Here is a 22,219-nt window from a genome sequence, read left to right on the forward strand (position 1 = left end):
ATATAATCACATTAATACAAAGGTAATTCTATGCATCTTCAGAATAAGCAACTAGTTCTCATTGAAAACCTTAAAACAAGACACAAACAGTTATCAAAGGACACTTTTCTTTGTAATTTAATTCTTTTCCTTTTAATTGTCTAATGCAATCATTTCACTAGAAGTTCATAATTACTTCAAGAGTGACTGCATGAAACCTTGAACAAAACTAAATAAATGGAGAATGTGTCCAGGGGACACAGATGATGTCCCCGTTTGCATATAATGTTATAAAGGGACATAACTAGTGAACAGTAAAAGTGACTCCACCCAAATTCGAACTTGATCTGTGTTTTATGGTGAGAAGCATTGTGTTTCATAACATTTGGTTGAGGCAAACTAAAGTTAGAGAACAGAAATGAAAAATTCAGTAATTTTTCCATTTATTAAAAGGGGCATAACTCAAGAATGGTAAAAGTGACACAACTCAAATTAAAACTTGATCTTTGTTTTGTATTCTTGAGCATTGTGTATAAGTTTCATAACATTTGGTTGAGGCAAACTAAAGTTAGAGAACGGAAACTAATTTTGGGACGTACATACGTACTGACAGACATAAAGACGGACAATGGAAATTTAAAAAATTAAATTAGAGTTTATACATATTTTGATAAATTCCTAGGGTATGTACTTTCCCTGGTTTTATTTTGTTAATGATAAGGTCAGCTTGTCAGCTTGGCAGCTTGGCAGTTTTGTTTTAATTAAGAGATTAAGGGATAGGTGTTAGATCATAGATAGGAAACAGCATGATGACAGCATGGGTGTAATTAGAGAACATCTGTATATAATTTTGATAGGATGGTCAGTTGTCGTTTGAGCATTGCACTGTTAGCAGTCATATTTTTACTTGTGGAAAATTAATTCAAGAAATTTACTTTTCATTTTCTTGAAAGTCAAAATGAAAGTAGCTATATTAATTTGTGATGTAAATCAAAACTGGACTTTTAACACGTTTTCATGGGACATTTGGAAACTTCTTCGTATTGTTGTTGATTTTCGTAACATGGATATTGATAATTCATTATTGTACCTGCTTCTAAAGATGCTGTTAATTATTCTATTCATTATCAACTTCGTTAGTTAATGTGTTTGCTTCTCATTAGCTATTGGACCTCTCATTCGGTATGGGACGGTAATAATCAGGTAAACCGTGCAAGTGCAATGTGACCTGGGAACAGTATATCTAACAGTATATATGTTCCTGATGTGACCCAGAAAATATGAGTCAGTTAAGGAATAATAGTACCGATAAATGATAGGAGAAGGTGCTAGTCAGAACTCTGAATATTGCTTTTCAAGACTTTAATACCAATAATGATAATATAACCGAAATGCTGGACATTATTCCGTTATTAGCAGATAAATTCAAGCTACACCATATATGGTAGTGCGCAATCCCACAATGCGTCAGTTAGTACACAAGAGGACCACGTGGTTTCGAATTCCACTTCATCATTAAATGGACAGAAGAAATTTGATCAACTTGGCCTCCAAACTTTCATCAACCATGCAGTCTTCCAGTGGAAATGTTACGTTTCATCACCGAACAGAAGCTAGTGATCATCAAAAATCTTATAAGAATAAAAATACTTGACAGGACATAAAGCAGTCGATTTTTCTACTTTCACTTCAACCGGAAGTTTACGATGTGACTATGTCAACAATTGGAGGAATCCCTACAACCTGGAGTAAGCATACGAAGGATCAGGATATGCAGCCTTCACTAGAAATACTCTATCAAAGACTGCAGCTGGTAGAAAAACCAGGAAGTGTGTGGTGTCCGGAATACAAGGTGATATGCAGCTGAATTACTGCCTTTCTCCCCACTGAGGAAAACATCACGTCAGGTACGAACTTCTTACTCAACCCTTATTATGCCGGGTCTGAAAAAATGAAACTTCAATTGGGGCAATACATAACAAATCTATTCCCAGGCTCACTAGGTCTTCATCAAGAAGGGGAGTTTATTCAAGTTTTTAGTTATTATATATAGTAACGTGCTCTTGTCTTCCCCCGATGGAGAATTAATGTGATTTCTATAGGAGGGATCACGTAGATTTGACCACTTATTACCCAGGTATGGGTTCCTACGAATATCACTACTGTTTATGTGCAGCTCATTTGCCTTTTTACAACACAGCAGCAGAGTTGTCTACTATAAACACTACTTTCTTTTGTATCATTTTTTCGCTAATACTCATCCAAACCTGTGTGGTAACACATTTCCCACTCCTGGTTTTGCAACAGTCTTATAAGCACAAGAGTAAGGAATAACTAATCGTGTAAGAGACAGAATATTTCTTTTAGGTTGGGAAATTTGTAATATTTTCAGAGGTATCAGAGGATGCGCAACTATGAGATGCTGCAATAGTCATGTTTGTTCGATTTGTATAGGGGAAATCTAAAACATATGTATATACTGACAACAACAACAAAAAACGAGAACTATATGGGCCCCAGAGTATCAGATCTGGCAACTTAAAGACATTTTAGATCCCCATGTCAGTTTTGACTTTTCAGTTTCCACTTTAAAATATGAATATTTGATTGACCATCCGTACTATGGATTTTTAAGTTTTGAATGGTGGATTAATATCAGGCTTTTATGCAGAATTGCAACTGGATTTAAGCAAACAATAATCAATCAATCAATCATCCAGGGTTGAGTGCTTACCGTCTAGCCCAAGTATTTGTAAAAATCTACCTGAGGAATTCTCATAAAAAACACCTGTCTTTGATCAACCACAGGTGTCTTACACATTTATGTTTTTTAATGCTCACCAGGGTTCTAGCTTCCATAGGTTTCAAGATTTTTTTTACCTGTCTGGGTTCTGGATATTGCATGTTTTCAACTGTCAGGGTTATACCACATTTCCAGAATTTCCTGTCTGGATTTATCACAGGTTCATATATTATTTCCACCTGTTTAGGTTGCACCGAATGTTTAAGACATGATACTGCTTTAAGTTTTATATTTCAGCAGTAATTGGGACTATTATGGTATAATAGTCCCAGCTGGAATGCTGTTTATGGTTCTCAAGGAATGATAGTAGGTGAAATTGTAACTATAATCCACCTGAGGAGTGCTAGACGACTTGTCAGTACAAGTGAACTCAAGGTTATGGTATCTGGCAGATTCAGCTGTGCAGGATTCAACATTCATATATCCAGTGAATATTGGGACGTTAAGCAACCAACAATCAATCAATCAATCCAGTAAACATTGTACCACATTACGTACATTGTACATAGCAAGGCTGGCAGACCTGCTCTATTTATGCAGTCTCAAGAATTTTTACCTCTCTTGGTTCTACCAAATGTTATTGCATTTTCACCTATCTGGGTTCTACCACATGTTGTTATATGTCTCACTTATCAGGGTTTTACTATGTACAGTATTCAAGTATTTTTAACCTATCTGGGTTCTACCACAGGTTATTGTTGTTTCACCTGTGGGTTCTACCACAGGTTTCTATAGGCATACTTATAATTCTGGTTTTCTATGTTTTAAAACATTTATGGCTATGACTAATCAGAATCATATAAATAGTGTGCCAATAACAGATGAAGATTGTTTAATTTATTTGGTAACCTATTGCAGAATTCTCTTAAGCTAGCCCATGCTACAAGTAAATTGTATTTAGCAGGAATTAGGCATAATTACTTAAGAATAGGGCATCCTGACCCTTAGACAAATTGTGCACGCTTAGAGTGTATATTAAGAGGTATTAAAAAGTCTCAGAGTAATGTCAAACAAAAGAGATTACCTATAACATCTCAAATTTTGGAAACAATTGTGCTGTATGTTTAAGCAAGGAGTTTTTTCTGCATTTGTTGACTAAATGTTGCAGTGTGCATTTAATCTAGCTTTTTTTGGATTTCTCTGATGTGGTGAATTTACGTATAGTAGTAAATTGCAAGTCAGGACACACTTTTAATTCAAAATATTAATTTAGACATAAATTTTTCAAAATTTCACATTACATCTGAATTCCTCCAAATGTGACCCATTTCGAGAAGGTATTAACATTACTATTTTTGAAAATGATATTTTCAACCCAGTTGATTTGATGAGAAGATATATACAAGTACGAAAAAATTATGGAGCTAGACCAGATTCCTATTTATTTGTTAGTGATGAGTATAATAACGCTCCTTTGTCTAGAGATACATTTATATCTCTGCTTCGAGATTTGCTGTTCAGATAAGGGTATAATGATAGAAAATTTTGTGGTCATTCTTTTCGAAAAAGTGCTGCAACATCAGCAGCAGCAGCAGGGGTTGAAGACCATATTATCCACACATTAGGTAGATGGTCATCCAATTGTTATATACGTTACATTCCAACTGACCCAAAAACTGTTTGTAAAGCATAAAACAGAATGTGTCGTTCCTAACTTATATCAAAGGAGTTATAAGAACTACATTTTGTTAATTATTTTAGTATTGTAGTTATTTCTTTTTTTTTGTTTGTCTGTTTTCATTTTCATACATGAAATTATATTCAAGTACTTTTTCTTTCTAATGGTATATTGAATTTATATATATGTACATGTATCATTTCTTGGGGGCTTTCACTCATGCTAATCGTTCAATTTGGCCTACTTAATTTCAGGGAAATTATTTTCCCCCAATTCATTAATACATCTTATAAATTATTAAGGCTTTGTTTTATTTCAGGGTGATAATTAAGTTAGTTTTTGTACCTGTTGGGATCTACCGCAGGAATTCTCTTTTTTCAAATTTATACCCGTCTGGGCTCTACCAGTCAGGTTCTAATAGTACCTGTTGGGATCTACCGCAGGAATTCTCAGTTTTCAAAATTCATACTTGTCTGGGCTCTACCACTCAGGTTCTAAAAGTACCTGTTGGGATCTACCGCAGGAATTCTCAGTTTTCAAAATTCATACTTGTCTGGGCTCTACCACTCAGGTTCTAAAAGTACCTGTTGGGATCTACCACAGGAATTCTCAGTTTTCAAAATTCATACTTGTCTGGGCTCTACCACTCAGGTTCTAAAAGTACCTGTTGGGATCTACCACAGGAATTCTCAGTTTTCAAAATTCATACTTGTCTGGGCTCTACCACTCAGGTTCTAAAAGTATCTGTTGGGATCTACCGCAGGTATTCTCATTTTTCAAATTTATACCTGTCTGGGTTCTACCAGTCAGGTATTAAAATAAATTTTTCACCTGTCAGGGCTCTACTGCAGGTTCTTAAAATTGCATAATTTAGGCAATTTATTTTTTAATTAATTTTAAATTGTGTTGAGTAGGTAGTGTTTTTGATTTGGTTATTTTAATAAGTATTATTGTAAGTTTTAATGAGTAGCCCCCTAGAAAGCCAAATGATACATTTATTATTATTTTCATATGTATTCAGTATAATAGATTTAGAATTGATTGTGAATATGATACTAGTATACTGTGTATACAATGGTGTCTTAGTATATTAGTTTGTTAATAAAATTAGAATAGTTATTATAAAGTTTTGCGTATGATATCAAGTATCCAGTATGGCAGGATAAGGGTTCCATTCAACATTTCCTTTTCTACTCTCAGTATAGATAAATGTGGTATGATACATGAGACTAGTTATTGTCTATAATGAGACATCTACTGTTCAATGTGGTATGGTATATGAGACTAGTTATTGTCTATAAGGACACATCTACTGTTCTTTGTGGCATGGTATATGAGACTTGTTAGGTTTTATTAGGAGACTTCTACTGTTTCTATGTGGTATGGTATATGAGACTTGTCAGTGTTATAAGGAGACATCTACTGTTTGACAGTAATAGGTATAAAGGGTAACACTTAATGCACATAAAGCAATCCAAAAATATTACCATCTGGTAAATATCAACAATTGGCAGTGACTATATGTTTTTCTAATAGGCTAGAATCTCAGATCATCATAGGCAAAATTCTAATTACTTTTGCTGCATAACCATCTAGTAAGCATGCAGCATTAAACACTCACATATAATATTTCAAGTAGTTCTGCTAAAGAACTTTCTGGCTAGCATGTTAAGTTATGTACTCACAGATAAAACATCCAACAGTCCTGCTATAGAACTTTCTGGCTAGCATGTAAAGTTATGTACTCACAGATAAAACATCCAACAGTTCTGCTAAAGAACTTTCTGGCTAGCATATTAAGTTATATACTCACAGATAAAACATCCAACAGTTCTGCTATAGAACTTTCTGGCTAGCATATTAAGTTATGTACTCACAGATAAAACATCCAACAGTTCTGCTATAGAACTTTCTGGCTAGCATATTAAGTTATGTACTCACAGATAAAACTTCTAACAGTTCTGCTATAGAACTTTCTGGCTAGCATGTAAAATTATGTACTCACAGATAAAACATCCAACAGTTCTGCTAAAGAACTTTCTGGCTAGCATGTTAAGTTATGTACTCACAGATAAAACATCCAACAGTTCTGCTATAGAACTTTCTGGCTAGCATGTTAAGTTATGTACTCACAGATAAAACATCCAACAGTTCTGCTATAGAACTTTCTGGCTAGCATGTTAAGTTATGTACTCACAGATAAAACATCCAACAGTTCTGCTAAAGAACTTTCTGGCTAGCATGTTAAGTTATGTACTCACAGATAAAACATCCAACAGTTCTGCTATAGAACTTTCTGGCTAGCATGTTAAGTTATGTACTCACAGATAAAACATCTAACAGTTCTGCTATAGTACTTTCTGGTTTGAGTTCATCTCTAAACATGCGTACTGTGTTATGGTTGAGATAGTAATATGATGATATTCTCCCAAGTGTTTGTGGATCTATAGTTCTGTTGTCCTGAAAAAAAAAGGATATCCATTTTAAAAGTAATAAGGTAGCACTACATTTAATATGTATTTTTTTAGTTTCATTTAACTATTTTATTTACATATGCATTAAGAAAATCTTATGTCTGGTTTGTAATAATCACTATCCATTTTTGATTTGTTTTAATAAAGCATTTATCCTGTGTATAAAAACATCTAATATTTTGTAACAACTAAACCTGGAGACCATGAAGCATCAGCAATACAATAAGAGCACTTGAGACCATACAGAGCTGTTTATGATTCAGTCATGCTGGATCTATGCAATCACTCTGGATTTGGAGATGGTGCAAAATTCTAAGTTGAAGACATATCATGAAAATAATTATGTGTTTCTATGACTTGCAGAAACTTTATACACAATTTTAATCACCAACTGCCAACTTTTAATATGCTATTTGTCCTTAAATTTAGAAAATGTTGGGCAAACAACTTATTTATTTTAGATATTCACTTGCATATAGTTCCTTTGTAAATCAAACTTTATATCAAACTGCAATACAATAAGAGCACTCCAGTTCATATGGAGCTCGCTCCACCAACTTGGACAGAACTTGTACATACCTCTCAAACTGCAATACAATAAGCGCACTCCAGCTCATATAGAGCTTACTCCACCAACTTGGACAAGAACTTGTACATACCTCTCAGACTACAATACAATAAGAGAACTCCAGTTCATATAAAGCTCGCTCCACCAACTTGGACAAGAACTTGTACATACCTCTCTGACTAAAATACAATAAGAGCTCTACAGTTCATAGAGAGCTCACTCCACCAACTTGGACAAGAACTGTACATACCTCTCTGACTGCAATACAATAAGAGCACTCCAGGTCATACTGAGCTCTCTCCACCAACTTGGACAAAAACTTGTACATACCTCCCCTCATGCAATACAATAAGAGCACTCCAGCTCATACAGAGCTTGCTCTACCAACTTAGACAAGAACTTGTACATACCTCTCAAACTGCAATACAATAAGAGCACTCCAGCTCATACAGAGCTCGCTCCACCAATTTTGGACAAGAACTTGTACATACCTCTCCAACTGCAATACAATAAGAGCACTCCAGCTCATACAGAGCTCACTCCACCAACTTGGACAAGAACTTGTACATACCTCTCCAACTGCAATACAATAAGAGCACTCCAGCTCATACAGAGCTCGCTCCACCAACTTGGACACGAAATTGTACATACCTCTCCAACTGCAATACAATAAGAGCACTCCAGCTCATACAGAGCTCCCTCCACCAACTTGGACAAGAACTTATACATACCTCTCCAACTGAAATACAATAAGAGCACTCCAGCTCATACAGAGCTCGCTCCACCAACTTGGACAAGAACTTGTTAATACTGTCATGGTCTGTGTCATCTAAGTTATAATAACTGAAAATAAAAAAACAATAATAAGTTACTCATGTTTATTGCCACATATCTTACCTTGTGTGTTGGGCCTGTCGATGATCTACCAAATAAACATCATTTTACCTTTAATTAAGTCCTCAACTATTCACAGGTAGGTGCATGTCTATACAGTATATCAAACTCTAAATCATCCTTACTCTACAGAAAGATTTGTAAACCACAGAACCCTGTCTGTTAGTGGACAAGTGTAATGTCAACTGGCACAAGTACTAAATCATCCTTACTCTACAGAAAGATTTGTAAACCGCAGAACCCTGTCTGTTAGTGGAAAAGAGTAATGTCAACTGGCACAAGTACTAAATCATCCTTAGTCTACAGAAAGATTTGTAAACGGTTCCACAGAACCCTGTCTGTTAGTGGACAAGTGTAATGTCAACTGGCACAAACACTAAAACCTATAGCAGGGTTAAACAAATCTTGTGAGATCTCAATCCTCTGCCTTTTTAATCTTGATCAATAAATTTACAAAAGGTAAATGAACTAACATATTTATCAAATATCAGCTAACCCCAAACAAACTTCTATATTTACAATCAACAATATCACACTTTCAATACAAAATATAACACAGTCCAGATACAGGAGATTACTGAACACCATTACTATATGAAATATTTTGTATGATGGACATTTTACAAATGTTTTTAATTCACATTATAGGCTTCTACAACCACTTTAAACAACTTAAGAAAAAGTTTACAGTAATTCCTGAACAATACTTTTCTGATTTATATGAATGGTGTTATTTACAACTACCAGTATTTCTAATGTTAACTCTCACATTCTTCTCACCATAGATACTTTAGTCCACTACTTTGTTGCCACTCTGATCATCATTTCAACATTTATACACTATACATTCTCTTTAAAAGGTATAAAAGTAAAAAAAAAATATATAAACCCATTCAGTGAGCAATGTCCAATCATGTGAATTTTTGTGGCAATGTTTTTATATTATGGATATTTTTATTCTGAACATGTAGAAAGGTAATTAAACTCATTACATTTCTAAATTGCAAATGAAAGAAATATGACTTAATATCATCAATACTAATAGCAAATTTATAACAGCATACTCAAATGTTAATCATGGCTGTTTTAAATTTACTTTAACATTTACCAGGTTTATTCTACCTTTTTAAGTTCAGAAAAAGCTTTTAACTACATGTATAATAACTGAGACAATACTGTATACTCTATACATCAATAAAGGATTTATTAAACCAATTTTTCACATAAATTTTGTGTCTGAGCAGAATACAATGAACATACGAAATTATTGTTTTCTTTTATAAAAATTGATCAGATAATTGATTTAAGTGTCATAGAGACATCCTCACCATAAATAAGTTCATACAGGTTTAATTTCCCAGACAAAACTTTTAATTTACTTTTAAGACATGTTGGTCACATGACAAGACAAACATCTGTGACAGTTAAGAAATTGATTACCAATTTAACAATTCAAATTACATGAAAACATCCCTTCATTAAGTCAATATCAGTTGTAAATATGGATATCATTAGTTTTATGCTAGAAAGGTAAATACATCCAAATCTTATTCTTGTTTAGGCAAAAACACAAAACTTTTAACTTCAAGTTATTGGTAAATATTAACAGTTAACAAGGGTCAAAGAAGAATCGAAAAAAGACAACTTGACAGAAGGGGAAAACTAAAAAATTACTGTATGCTCTTCAAAACTAAGCAAATATTTCAATTTGTCTAATATAAACTCCACTATAATTGACAATAATACTGTGTTCTTTTCTAAAATTAGTGCCTCAAAATGCTGAAAATGTTTGAAGCTGGACCAATTTCCCCTGAATTTATATATGTTGTTATGTTACACTATTGTTTCAGAAAATGGGTGAAGGTTTGGTACCATTAAAACGTTTAAACCCGCTGCATTTTTTTGCACCTGTCCTAAGTCAGAAATCTGATGTTCAGTAGTTGTCGTTTGTTGATGTGGTTCATAAGTGTTTCTCGTTTCTTGTTTTTTATATAGATTAGACCGTTGGTTTTCCCGTTTGAATGGTTTTACACTAGTAATTTTTGGGGCCCTTTATAGCTTATTGTTCAGTGTGAGCCAAGGCTCCGTGTTGAAGACCATACTGTGACCTATAATGGTTTACTTTTATAAATTTTGACTTGGATAGAGAGTTGTCTCATTGGCACTCATACCACATCTTCTTATATCTATATATCACACATGGGCTATTTTCAAGTCTTTCAATCCTTACTAAATTCACAGTATGAATGCACCATATGCTAACTTTGAGATTCTAAAATTTAATAACTAATTTCTAGTCATATGACAATGCTATGAAAGCTTGAAGACAGCTCAAAACCACAATTTTAACCCGTTACATTCTATTGGCGCCCTTTTGAATGTATAGAAGAATCAGTCACTGAGTGACAACTTAAAAACAGACTTACTTACCACGTCATTTGATGGATAGCAGTCTCATTGGCAATCATACTACATCTCCTTATTTTTATTTTTGTTAAATAATTGTAAAAAAAAAACTTAAAAGTTATTATTTGGCTTATTTTATTTTTTGTTTTTTGTGGACAATATAGAATGCAGCATTTCTTCCTATCTAAATAAATGTATATATATCCACAGGATGATATTATTCTACACAAATATGTAACAGAATGGATTTTACAATATGGTTCATCATTGTTGTCATGTTACAGTTGTCTAGAAATGGTGAGTGTAACAGAAAAATATCAAAGTACTGACATACTGTTTACAGAAAATAATTAAGATCTTTGTCAGTTTTAATGTTTGTGCATAACAGAATAAATCTAAAATCAGCTTTTTGACATGAAAGAGTTCTTTCAATGAAAAAAATTATTAAAATAAATAACTTAAAATGCAGAACAAATAGTTTACTTCTTGAAATTTAATTCCTATTTTTTTTATTCCAAGTTGAATCGTCAATGAAAGCTACCATGTATATATATAGGTCTTTCAGTATGTTAGGTGAAGAGACCCAATTCGACCCTTCTACCATTTATGCTCCCTCCGGGCAAATGTAATTTACTCTTTATAAACTACTTAAGTTTCTTGTTTAAATATATCTTTTTTTATTCCAAGTTGAATCATCAATGAAAGCTACCGTGTGTATCGGAAATATATTTTCTCTGTCCTGTGGAAATGATCAATATATTCTACACATCCAGTATGAACAGTATTCCTACAGCACTACAGACAAGTGTCATTACGATCCTAGTCACTGTAGTCAAGCAGAGATCATCAATCCAGTCAGTGCACAGCAGTGTAATGGCTACAGTCATTGTTCCTTTCCGATACTCTCAGGACTTATCCTAAAAGTCTGTGGTAGTCACAATGCTACTTCTTTCACAGTGTTCTATGACTGTTTTTCAAGTAAGTATTTTGACCTGATTAAGAGGTCCATTTTGTTATTCTTTAAAAAGAATCAGCAATATTATTAAAAAAAGATTAGTGTTATATTTGAAAACAATTTGTTTTGGCCAAGAAAAAAACTTGATTTGATTTAGCATTGAAAATACTGAACTTTGAATTACTGCTTTGACTTACTGCTTTTCTACTGCAAATTTGTTGCAGGAATGAAGGCATCATGGGACAAATAGCTGTACAATAAACAAATTATTTAACTATGAATGACTTTTGTAATAATCCAATTTCTGACAATCAAATAAGGCTCTGTATGAACAACATCATTGAAGATCATGGAGTAAAGTTTAGCAAACAAAATATAGAATTACCTCCCTTTAATTACAATTCCCTTTTTCCAAATTTCAGAGCACCAAATGATTGATATCTGCAGACCATATTATGCTCAAAATAAACAAAAACTTTACTTAAAATCTCCTAACTACCCAGGAGACAAACTTGATCCCTCCAATTGTCGCTGTAATATAACAGGACGGAATATAACGGCTAAGATCTATGATCATCAGAAATCCAATGACAGTCCAGTAGTGTTTATGTTTGTGACTAATAAAGCTACAATTAATGTCAATGATGTTAACATCAGAAGTGAGATTATCTTCAGTGATATGGACTCTGTAGAATTGTTACTGGACAATCAGTATAAACAGGAAGTGTTCAAACTATGGATGGAAATCACAGGAAGCAGTATGTACATTTGTAAATTTGTTTCACAAATTTTTTTTATTTTTTTTTCTTTATTTTGAATGTCTAAATGTGTTGGAGTATCTATTTCAAATGATTTATCAAATCTATTTTCTTTTTGGAAGACTTTCTTCAATTAAGAATAGACAAAATATCTTGAGAAAAATATAAAAATAATCTATAAGACAACAGCAGACTAAGGTATTCAAAACAGATGCATCTTTATATTCAAACAAAACACCAAACCATGAGCCATAACCAATTTAAAATCCCATATCCACAAAAAATCATGCCTCGCAGGGTTAGTATTTACTGCTATTTACAATCAATTATTAAATACGTTTTTTTATACTTCAGGCATGAATATCCTGTGTATGAGCTATCCTATAGTGATGCCATCAACACCACAGAGTTATAAAACAGTCCTGTATACTAGTTTTATATCTGACCAAGTACCATCTATACAGACATATACTGAACCAATCAAAACATCACAAATGCTATTCATCTCAACAAGTTTTCACCAATCAGAGAATTTCAGTTTTCAAACCATAACTGATCATTCAGTGTTTTTATCTACTGATTCATCCTGGCACAATACAACAGAGTCACTACAAATACTAGTGACAAATTCAACAGTGTTTGACAATCAAACACACCTAACTTCCATTTTTTTATCCAATCAAACAGACTCTACAATATCTGGCAGCATTACAACCAGTTCTTCATACTTACTGATTCACCCTTCCGTCATCATAGATGTTGGTAGGAACGGCCATCAAGCAGATGTAGATACAGGTAAATTATACATGTCTTCAAGTTCAGCCCTTTCTAAGATACAGGTAAATTATACATGTGTCTTCAAGTTCAGCCCTTTCTAAGATACAGGTAAATTATACATGTCTTCAAGTTCAGCCCTTTCTAAGATACAGGTAAATTATACATGTCTTCAAGTTCAGCCCTTTCTAAGATACAGGTAAATTATACATGTCTTCAAGTTCAGCCCTTTCTAAGATACTGGTAAATTATACATGTGTCTTCAAGTTCAACCCTTTCTAAGATACAGGTAAATTATACATGTCTTCAAGTTCAGCCCTTTCTAAGATACAGGTAAATTATACATGTCTTCAAGTTCAGCCCTTTCTAAGATACAGGTAAATTATACATGTCTTCAAGTTCAGCCCTTTCTAAGATACAGGTAAATTATACATGTGTCTTCAAGTTCAACCCTTTCTAAGATACAGGTAAATTATACATGTGTCTTCAAGTTCAACCCTTTCTAAGATACAGGTAAATTATACATGTCTTCAAGTTCAGCCCTTTCTAAGATACAGGTAAATTATACATGTCTTCAAGTTCAGCCCTTTCTAAGATACAGGTAAATTATACATGTGTCTTCAAGTTCAACCCTTTCTAAGATACAGGTACCTTTGTATGTTTTCTTCAAATTCAATTTTTTCCAAAAATAGCTACTTTGAAGCTTTAAAACTGTGTCAAGTGACTTTTTTCAGTACTTCACACGTTCTGTTTGGATGAAATTTTGAGAAAATATTTTTTATGATTATCTTTATATTTTATGATGGACTAGCTACATACATTTGACATTGATGGCAAGTAAAAGACAATTTACTATTGACTGCATATAATTTTAAGACATTGATGGCCAAGAAAAATAAAGTGATTACAACTAACCTCATGTTTCTTTCTTTTGTAGACGTGAGAGTTATTATTGTAGCAGTTATTGCCTTTACAATAATCATCATTATTTTTGTATCCATAGGAATATTTGTACATAGGTAAATATGAGAAATAGTACTTCTAATAACACGTACTTCAATTGATTATTTGTCAATAACTCACATGGAAAAAATATCAAAAATTCTACTCAAGACAAATATCAGTTTTCATTTGCCATAGGTCAAAGAACCAGTGCAATGTTGATGACTTTGAACAACAGTATATGGTACTTCTAAAACAACTGGATTAGAATCATAAATGCATTTTGATTTATCTCCCCTTCAACAAAAATAAAACTTCAATTCAGAATGAATTTGAACATAATATAGCTGAAAACTTTGAAATGACATAAATTCAACTCAGACAATTGTCAGAGAGGTCTTGTGTAAAAGCTTTTGAACACCAGTTGAACAACTTTCTTTCAAGATAACCTAATATGAACAGACAACTTTATTTACCTTTTCAGGAAGAACCACAAACAAGATGGTGGATTTAATGTGTCTGAACAAGAACATGACAGGGATGTGTATCATGCTTATAATTTCAGTTTACAAAATAAAAATGAGAAAGATAACTCAAAAATATAAAATAAAACTTGATTTATATCTCTCCGTAAAAATTTCTCTCTTTTTAACATCAGGATCTTTTTCTTGAGGAATTTCTTTTAACTTTATTTGCTACTATCATTTCTATGTAAAATTGGTATCTAAGGAAAATTATGATTCCACATAATACAGTAATAATACCCAATGAATTTCCTGCAAAAGCTAGTCAAAATTTAATTCTCACAAATGTACAATCGGTAAAAGAAAAAGAAAAGGCATTTTTTCCCCCAACATATTTTCTATGTAGTAATAATGTTTGCATTTTTATTTGTCAAAGGATAAAAAGCCTGATTTTAAAAGAGTAACCACATTATATCTCTCACTGAGACATTTCTAAAGTCTTACACAATCAGTACATGTTAATTATATAACCCTAACATAAGATTCAATGGGAAATGTTGAAATGAAAATAGAACAGTTTTTCAGAACAAACTATGAGAGATGGAAACAATCAATACACTGAAAAATAAAAATTATCACTAAAGACAACACAGCTAACTAAATCAAATTCTTCAACAATTCAACTTACAAAAACTTTGGATATCTGAGACAACAGGTTAGAAGTTTCTGCTCAAATAGTGGCACCTGTTGTACATGTATAGCTCACGACAAATAAGAGGCATTTAAAGTCAATGTTACTGAGGAAACGATTGCAGAGGTCTAGCAACAACAAAAGGAACATAATCCACGGTAATCTGTGTCATAGAATTTTCCTAAATAATCAGTAAAGTCATTTTGTTTTTTTTTAAACTTATGAAGAGATGACTTTAACGGTTACTATAGTAGCAAGCAGCGACCCTTTATTGTAAATCCTGATTGGAAGCATTCTTTAATTATCAAAAGTTGACCAGTAGTTTTGAAAGTAATTCTTAAATTGACCAACTATCTTGAGGGGCAGATCAAGAGATTATATTCACCAGTAGAATGAGTAAATATTTATCAAATTAATATTAAAAAAAGATAATTTTTTGAATTTTCAAAAAGTTCTATCTTTTCCTGTTTGTTTGCGAGTAATTTTAAGGATGTTTGCTCCTCTCGTTTTTGAATTTTTGCCAGATATTCAGAACCCTCTGGTTTTATCCATGAAATGCCATAACAAATTTTGCCCCCTAACCCCTGCCTTTCTTTTCATAATTTTATTACATTTAGTTTAAAAAGCCATATTTGAAAATCCTATAAAATCCTTGTTATTTTTTCATAGTTTTTGAAAGAAAAAAGGTGCCAATGTTAAATGTATGAAAAATCTTGATAGAATCATTTCCCGCCAAATTTTCAATGGCTTATATTTCAAAATCAAGCGCACAGACCCTTCATTTTTTTCTGCTTTTTTAGTTCTTTTATTTATATTCTATCAACTTATAACAGTCTTTTAAAAAGCTTGTTTATTTTGAAACAGAGTAGCAAACATCCTTAACATAATAATTTGTATTTCTTAAAAGTATCCCCCATGAATAAAACTTGGGACCAACACCAAAACTTTATTAACATTTATCAACATTACCAACAATTCTTCAGAATTTCACCTGTATGTAAGGCTTAAATCCCCCAAATTTGATGTACTTTTTCTTTTTTTTTCAAATCATTTGGCACCAATGTATAATTCAAACCAGAGAGAACTGTAACATCAGTATAATGGATAGATATTTTTGATGCTGTTAATTAAAACCAATTGTATTATTGTGTATTGATAAATAACAGATTGAGAAGAAGGGAAAAAAAGGTAATGTTATAGTATGCATGTGATTTATATACTATAATATAAGTAGGCATTGATTTTGTAAGTTGTTTCATGTAGCAAATAATGGGTAATGTATTCCCTGAAATTAACGTTCAGACTTTCTTGATGGTTTGGTTTTGATTTTTTGCAGTTTCTTTTCTTTTAGGAGAATTCAGTATTGATGGCAAAATTTGAAGTATCTGTTAAATTTATTCATATAACTTTACTAGACTCCAGATGCTGTATAGACATAAACCCATTATTGAAGACTGTATGATAATCTCTGTATATATTTTGGTAATGTGTGTTGTTGGGATGCTGTATAGACAAAAACCTATCATTGAAGACTGTATGATAATCTCTATATAAGTTTTGGTAATGTGTGTTGTTGGGATGCTGTATAGACATAAACCCATTATTGAAGACTGTATGCTAATCTCTATATATATTTTGGTAATGTGTGTTGTTGGGATGCTGTATAGACATAAACCTATTATTGAAGACTGTATGATAATCTCTATGTATATTTTGGTAATGTGTGTTGTTGGGGTGCTGTCTCATTGATGGATACCCCTGAATCCAAAACACTAGCTACATGTTGTACTAATTGTCAGGCTTTGTATACATTATACATGGAAAATCAAATTTTGTGTGATAGAAAGAAGACTTATAGAAGTTTAAGATAAAATATGAGGAGATCTCTTACAATGTGCTTTCAGAATATAAAAAGAAAAAATTGAGGTAACAGGATGTGTTTTCTTGCTACATAACAAAATAGGTAAATTCACTACAAATCCTTTATAAAAGTTACATTATCTGAGTTATCTCCCCTTATATGAGGAAGTTTGAAATAAAAGTGAATCAATCAAAAATATTCTGCATTTGTAAAAAATCAGTAAAAATAAGATAAAACACATTACTTTTTACTTTAGATGAAAGTTTTTACATTGAAATAAACATTCATCTCTTAAAATTTGCACATCTCTGAAAGACCCATCTAGACAGATTGTTTTGTGCTATTTTACAATCCAAGATGGCAGAAGACACTCAATCTACCTTAGGTCATTTTTTTTAGCTTCTTTGTGCCTTTTTCTCAAGAAATTTTTGTTTATTTTTCTGATAAAAAATAGAAGGATAATTAAGAACTAAAAACAAATAATTGTTAATAGAAACAACATAAAGTGCTATTTTCCAATAGATCAAGGTCCCTAACTCCTGAATAGTAAAAGTAAAAATTGTCAATTGAAATAGACCTCCATTTTTGTCATCAGTAACAACATATTAAAATGTGAAAAACATTGGTTGAATGGTTCATAACTTAATAATTATTGCATGGAATCTATTGGCAGCCGCCTGCCACTCAGACCAGACCTGCATGCAGGCAGTACTTCCCCATTTCAATTCCTGGATTTTTCATTTGAAAACCTGGTGAAAGAAAAAAGTATTGCACTTATATGATATTTATTGATGTAACAAGGTATGATTTCACTAGATTTAACACTGACTGTCATCAGACATTCTTAAAACAACTAATAAATGATTCAAAATAAATATTCTGTTAGATTACTATCAGTAGCTGTTCCAGGAGTTTTTCATCAGTGAAAGTTTGTGTGATAATCTTATAAAAATCAAGATTTATACCATAAGTTGAATTCTTGTCTTTCAACCGGCTTGTTATATATGTCTTAAAACTTATCTGATATAACAAGACAGATAGATAAACTTTACCAAAGGGTGGTAACTCTTCTTTTTTTTTTATCTAGAATCTAAAGTGTTGAAGGATAGAAAAAAGAGAATGAACAATAAAAAATATGAAAAACCACATACAAAATCTGAAAATGATATACATGTATTTAAATACCGGTGTAAAACATTTTTATCATAAATAAATATGACTTATCATTCAAAATAAGTTTTTTTTCTTTCGATTTGCATCAATTCCAAAAGAACACTTATTGATTTTAAGAGCATCAAGTTTAAAGTTTTTTTTAATACTAAAATAACTTAATAATATTGGAAAACCCAATTCTAAGATCTAAATCTGAATATTTATAGCACAAGATAAAATATATAGTAAAAACATAATGGTGATATTAAATGAATTTATTTTTCAATAACTTGGATTATTCTTGTCATTATTTTGGTTCTGATCCAGGATTGTTATCACAACATGTTGTGTTTTTACTATTTTACTACAATACTATATCACATCTAACATAAGTACAAATCTATGGAAAGCTGCCAACTGCATTATGTAAACAGTATATGATCATGCAGTCCTTGATGAAACAGAGCTGATGGGGCAAAGAAAAAAGTTGTTAGAGTATACATCAATGAGACAGCTACCCAACACAGAGTACAGAAAATAAAGCATTGTAAAGAAATATAAAATTTCTGCTAGTTTATTTTTAGGATTTTCATTTAAAATCTTTTCAAAGATTCTGGGACAAACAGTTAAATGGGGATTACCTAAAACTTTCCTGGAAACACATTTTATGCTGACAATTCTTCACAACTAAAAAAAATTGAAGATCACTTGAACCCAGTATGCACTGACTTTTTGCTTCCTTTCACATTTATTGCTTGTAAAGAATTGAAGATTGCTTGAACCTTTTCAGATCTATAAAATGGGAGTAACTTGAAGTAAAACAAAGCCTCTAAACTAAAATACAAAAAGAAAACTACTTAACATAAACAAAAACATCTGTCCTTGACATCAGATGATAAATTTATCTTATCTATTTCTACAGATACAAGTGCTAATTATAGCTATAAATATTGACATGTTTCGTATTTTTTATTTTGACATGCAGATAGTTCTTGAAGAAAATATACTTCAAAAGCTAGATACCCTATTAAATTTCTCTTTAGAGATGTGTAACACTACAAAATTTGTCTTTTCAAATCTTCATAAAACAATTATTATTATCATCATTCAAAATCAGCAGTTTTACTTATGTAAAAACAATGCTACATCAACTAAGAAACATTATCATTATTACATTTTGTAATCATTAATTAGCAACATTTCTTTCCTCATTCAAGATGATAACTCATAATTCTTTACCAAAAGGATGTATATTTTTTTCACTTGTGTTGACAAGGTGCAATCATACTTTATAAAAAGAATACAAATTAGAAAAATTTTTATTAATAGATTTTGATCGATACATGATATCAAATTTTATAAAAATAAGAATAAGTAATAGTTATCTAAATATTGAACAGGGTAGACACCGTAAATTACCTTTGGAAAAAAGATTATGTCCTCTCTGTAAAAAGGAGGTAGAAGATGAATATCATTTTGCTTTAAAATGTCAAATTTTAGAAGAATGTAGGCAAAAACTTTTTCAGGAAGTAGAGAGTATAGTTCCAGATTTCACCAAAATGTCTGATGAGGAAAAATTTGCATTTATGTTTACATTTAATGAGTATGATGTAACTAAAATTATTGTCAAGGGAGTTAATGATTTATATGTTTTAAGAAATAGCCTAGCTGATAAGAAGAACTAATCGATGTAACAAAGTTGTGACTATTCTATATTTTTCTTATTGTATTTGTTATGATATATTTTATAACAATTGCATTATAATTTTTGTACTTGCACTTTCAAATTTGCAAAAGTATCACCTTTTCCAAACATCTAAATATAGTCTTAGAGAATATGAATGTTGTTTAAACTTAAATATTGTATGTTTGTAATGATTGTCATGTTTGTCTTGGTAACAATCCAATATTTGGATTTTACACCAATAAAATGATTTGATTTGATTTGATTTGATTTTACTTTATTTTTAAATACTTACTTTAAACATTGATTTTAAATTCACATACATTTCAATATAGAGAACTTCAATATATTCATTCATTGACTGATTGTTTGGTGTTTTACACCACTTTCAGCACTATTGTGCTATTTTGTGGGGTCAGTTTTAATTGTTTGAGGAAGCCGAAGTGCCTGGAGAGAACCACCGGCATTTGGTAGGAAAATTGACAATTATAGACAGTTAAGATTGGAGTGGAACGCACCTGCCACGTGCGGAATTTAAACTCACAACCTCAGTGTTGACAGGCTAGTGATACAGTAGTTTGACTAACTTAGGCCACAGTCTTCCACCGAGGCCCCTCAATATAATCAGGATACCATGCAACAACCTGATTACTGACTTCTTACATTATGTCTCAGTGTATGACCTTTTCCATAAAATGTTCATGTAAAACAATGCAAGCATTCTAGAGCCCTTTGAACAAATTCTGAATATTTTTCATATTTCCATCTCAGGACTGATTAAAATGAAAATTATCAAAATAAAAAAAATTAAAAAAAACTTAGTTATCAATTTGATTGATTGATTGATTGATTGATTGATAGATTGGTGGTTTATAATGCTACTTTCAGCACATGGTTCTATTTCGTGGCAGTCAATGTTTATTGGTGGAGGAAGCCGGAGTGCTAGGAGAGAAAAACAGACTTCTGTCAGAAAACTGACAATCCTAGTCAATTCAGATAGGAGTCGAACACAACTGCCAGGTGCTGGGTTCAAACTGACAACCTCAGTGTTTACAGGTTAGTGATACAGTAGTTTGACTACTCAGATCACTCAGCCACGGAAGCCCCTATTTATCAATTTGGAATGAGAAAATCAGTAGTCAGAGCAAACTTTTAAGTGAAAAAACAACCATCAAAAACTATGATGTTCTGATCTGAATATCTCCAGAAATTCTGCTACTTATTCAATATCAGTACATTCTGAATCAGCAAGCACTCATAGCTAACCACAAAGCCTACTGTAAAAAACCTACAAAAATCTTATCAGTAAAGTCCTTCTCTATCAGCCAGAATTCATACCTGACGACACAAAGCTTACTGTCAACATTAACCCTACAAAAAATGTTAGCAGTAAGATTTTTTGTTCCTTCTTAATCAGCAACAACTCAAACATGATCACAAAGATTTCTGCCAACCAACTGTACACAACAATCTTATCATTTTCAGTAGAACTGTACCAGATAACAAAACAATGGACAAACTCCACAGAAATCAGTTGAAATCAACATCTGACATTAAATGTTGACATATCAATCCATATTCCTGGATTTTCCACTTGGAAAAACAATATAACCTAATTATGGTACAAAGAAATTAGAACAATACAATGTTTACTGTTGTAATATATATGACATTAAAATCATTACCGGTAGCTCAGGTATCTCAAGCATCAGGGAGTTTATCTGTCCTCACCTGAACAGGGACAATTCTATACATCAACTTGGATATAACAGAAACTGTTACAGAATGGTACAGGAACATTAAAATCAATTATAATACATTTAATCAGTATGTCATATCGGATCAGGGGTAGTTTTCAACTCACTGATTGAGAATCAAAAGTTCTCTTAGTAATACTTTCAAATTTCTGTGCTTATTAAAATCCTTAACAATAAATATTGAACTAATAATAGCTTTAAGTTATGTTCATTTTGATTTACCCTTAAACAAAAAAATCATCCAAAGTCAATTAGATATTAAAAATTCTGAAGAGGATTATACCAAAGAAGTAAAAAAAAAGATTTTACTTTTATAGGATATTCAAGCTTTTAAATTAAAATTAGGATTTGAAAAAAAGGCATCAAAGATACAAGGCTAATAACTTAAAGTACTGATGATACAGCTAACAAAATATTCTTTATTTGAATCCTTACAAAA

General features: G+C 31.9%; 2 protein-coding genes and 1 long non-coding RNA gene across 4 annotated transcripts in view; 2 read left to right on the plus strand and 1 right to left on the minus strand.

The window, feature by feature from the left end:
• LOC127725256 (activating signal cointegrator 1 complex subunit 3-like) overlaps positions 1–22,219 on the minus strand; it is a 245,930-nt gene that overhangs the window by 17,882 nt on the left and 205,829 nt on the right. For both annotated transcript variants that reach the window (XM_052232125.1, XM_052232124.1), the window contains exons 36-37: positions 8,174–8,285; positions 6,726–6,860 (exon numbers count right to left, since the gene is read on the minus strand). In XM_052232125.1, the coding sequence (XP_052088085.1) occupies positions 6,726–6,860; positions 8,174–8,285 (247 nt within the window). The remainder of the gene's footprint in view (positions 1–6,725; positions 6,861–8,173; positions 8,286–22,219) is intronic.
• Positions 613–5,519, plus strand: LOC127725266 (uncharacterized). The gene is made up of 2 exons (XR_007992887.1): positions 613–4,891; positions 5,052–5,519. It is a non-coding gene; the product is annotated as an uncharacterized LOC127725266 (long non-coding RNA).
• On the plus strand, positions 9,811–20,283 carry LOC127725261 (uncharacterized). Its single transcript, XM_052232133.1, has 7 exons — positions 9,811–9,866; positions 10,953–11,039; positions 11,430–11,720; positions 12,120–12,455; positions 12,810–13,250; positions 14,167–14,248; positions 14,656–20,283. The coding sequence occupies exons 2-7, from the start codon at positions 10,985–10,987 to the stop codon at positions 14,774–14,776; spliced, it is 1,326 nt and encodes a 441-aa protein (XP_052088093.1). The 5' UTR covers positions 9,811–9,866; positions 10,953–10,984; the 3' UTR covers positions 14,777–20,283.

Source organism: Mytilus californianus, unplaced genomic scaffold (genome assembly GCF_021869535.1).
Source record: "Mytilus californianus isolate M0D057914Y unplaced genomic scaffold, xbMytCali1.0.p SCAF_15, whole genome shotgun sequence".
NCBI classification, from domain to species: domain Eukaryota; kingdom Metazoa; phylum Mollusca; class Bivalvia; order Mytilida; family Mytilidae; genus Mytilus; species Mytilus californianus.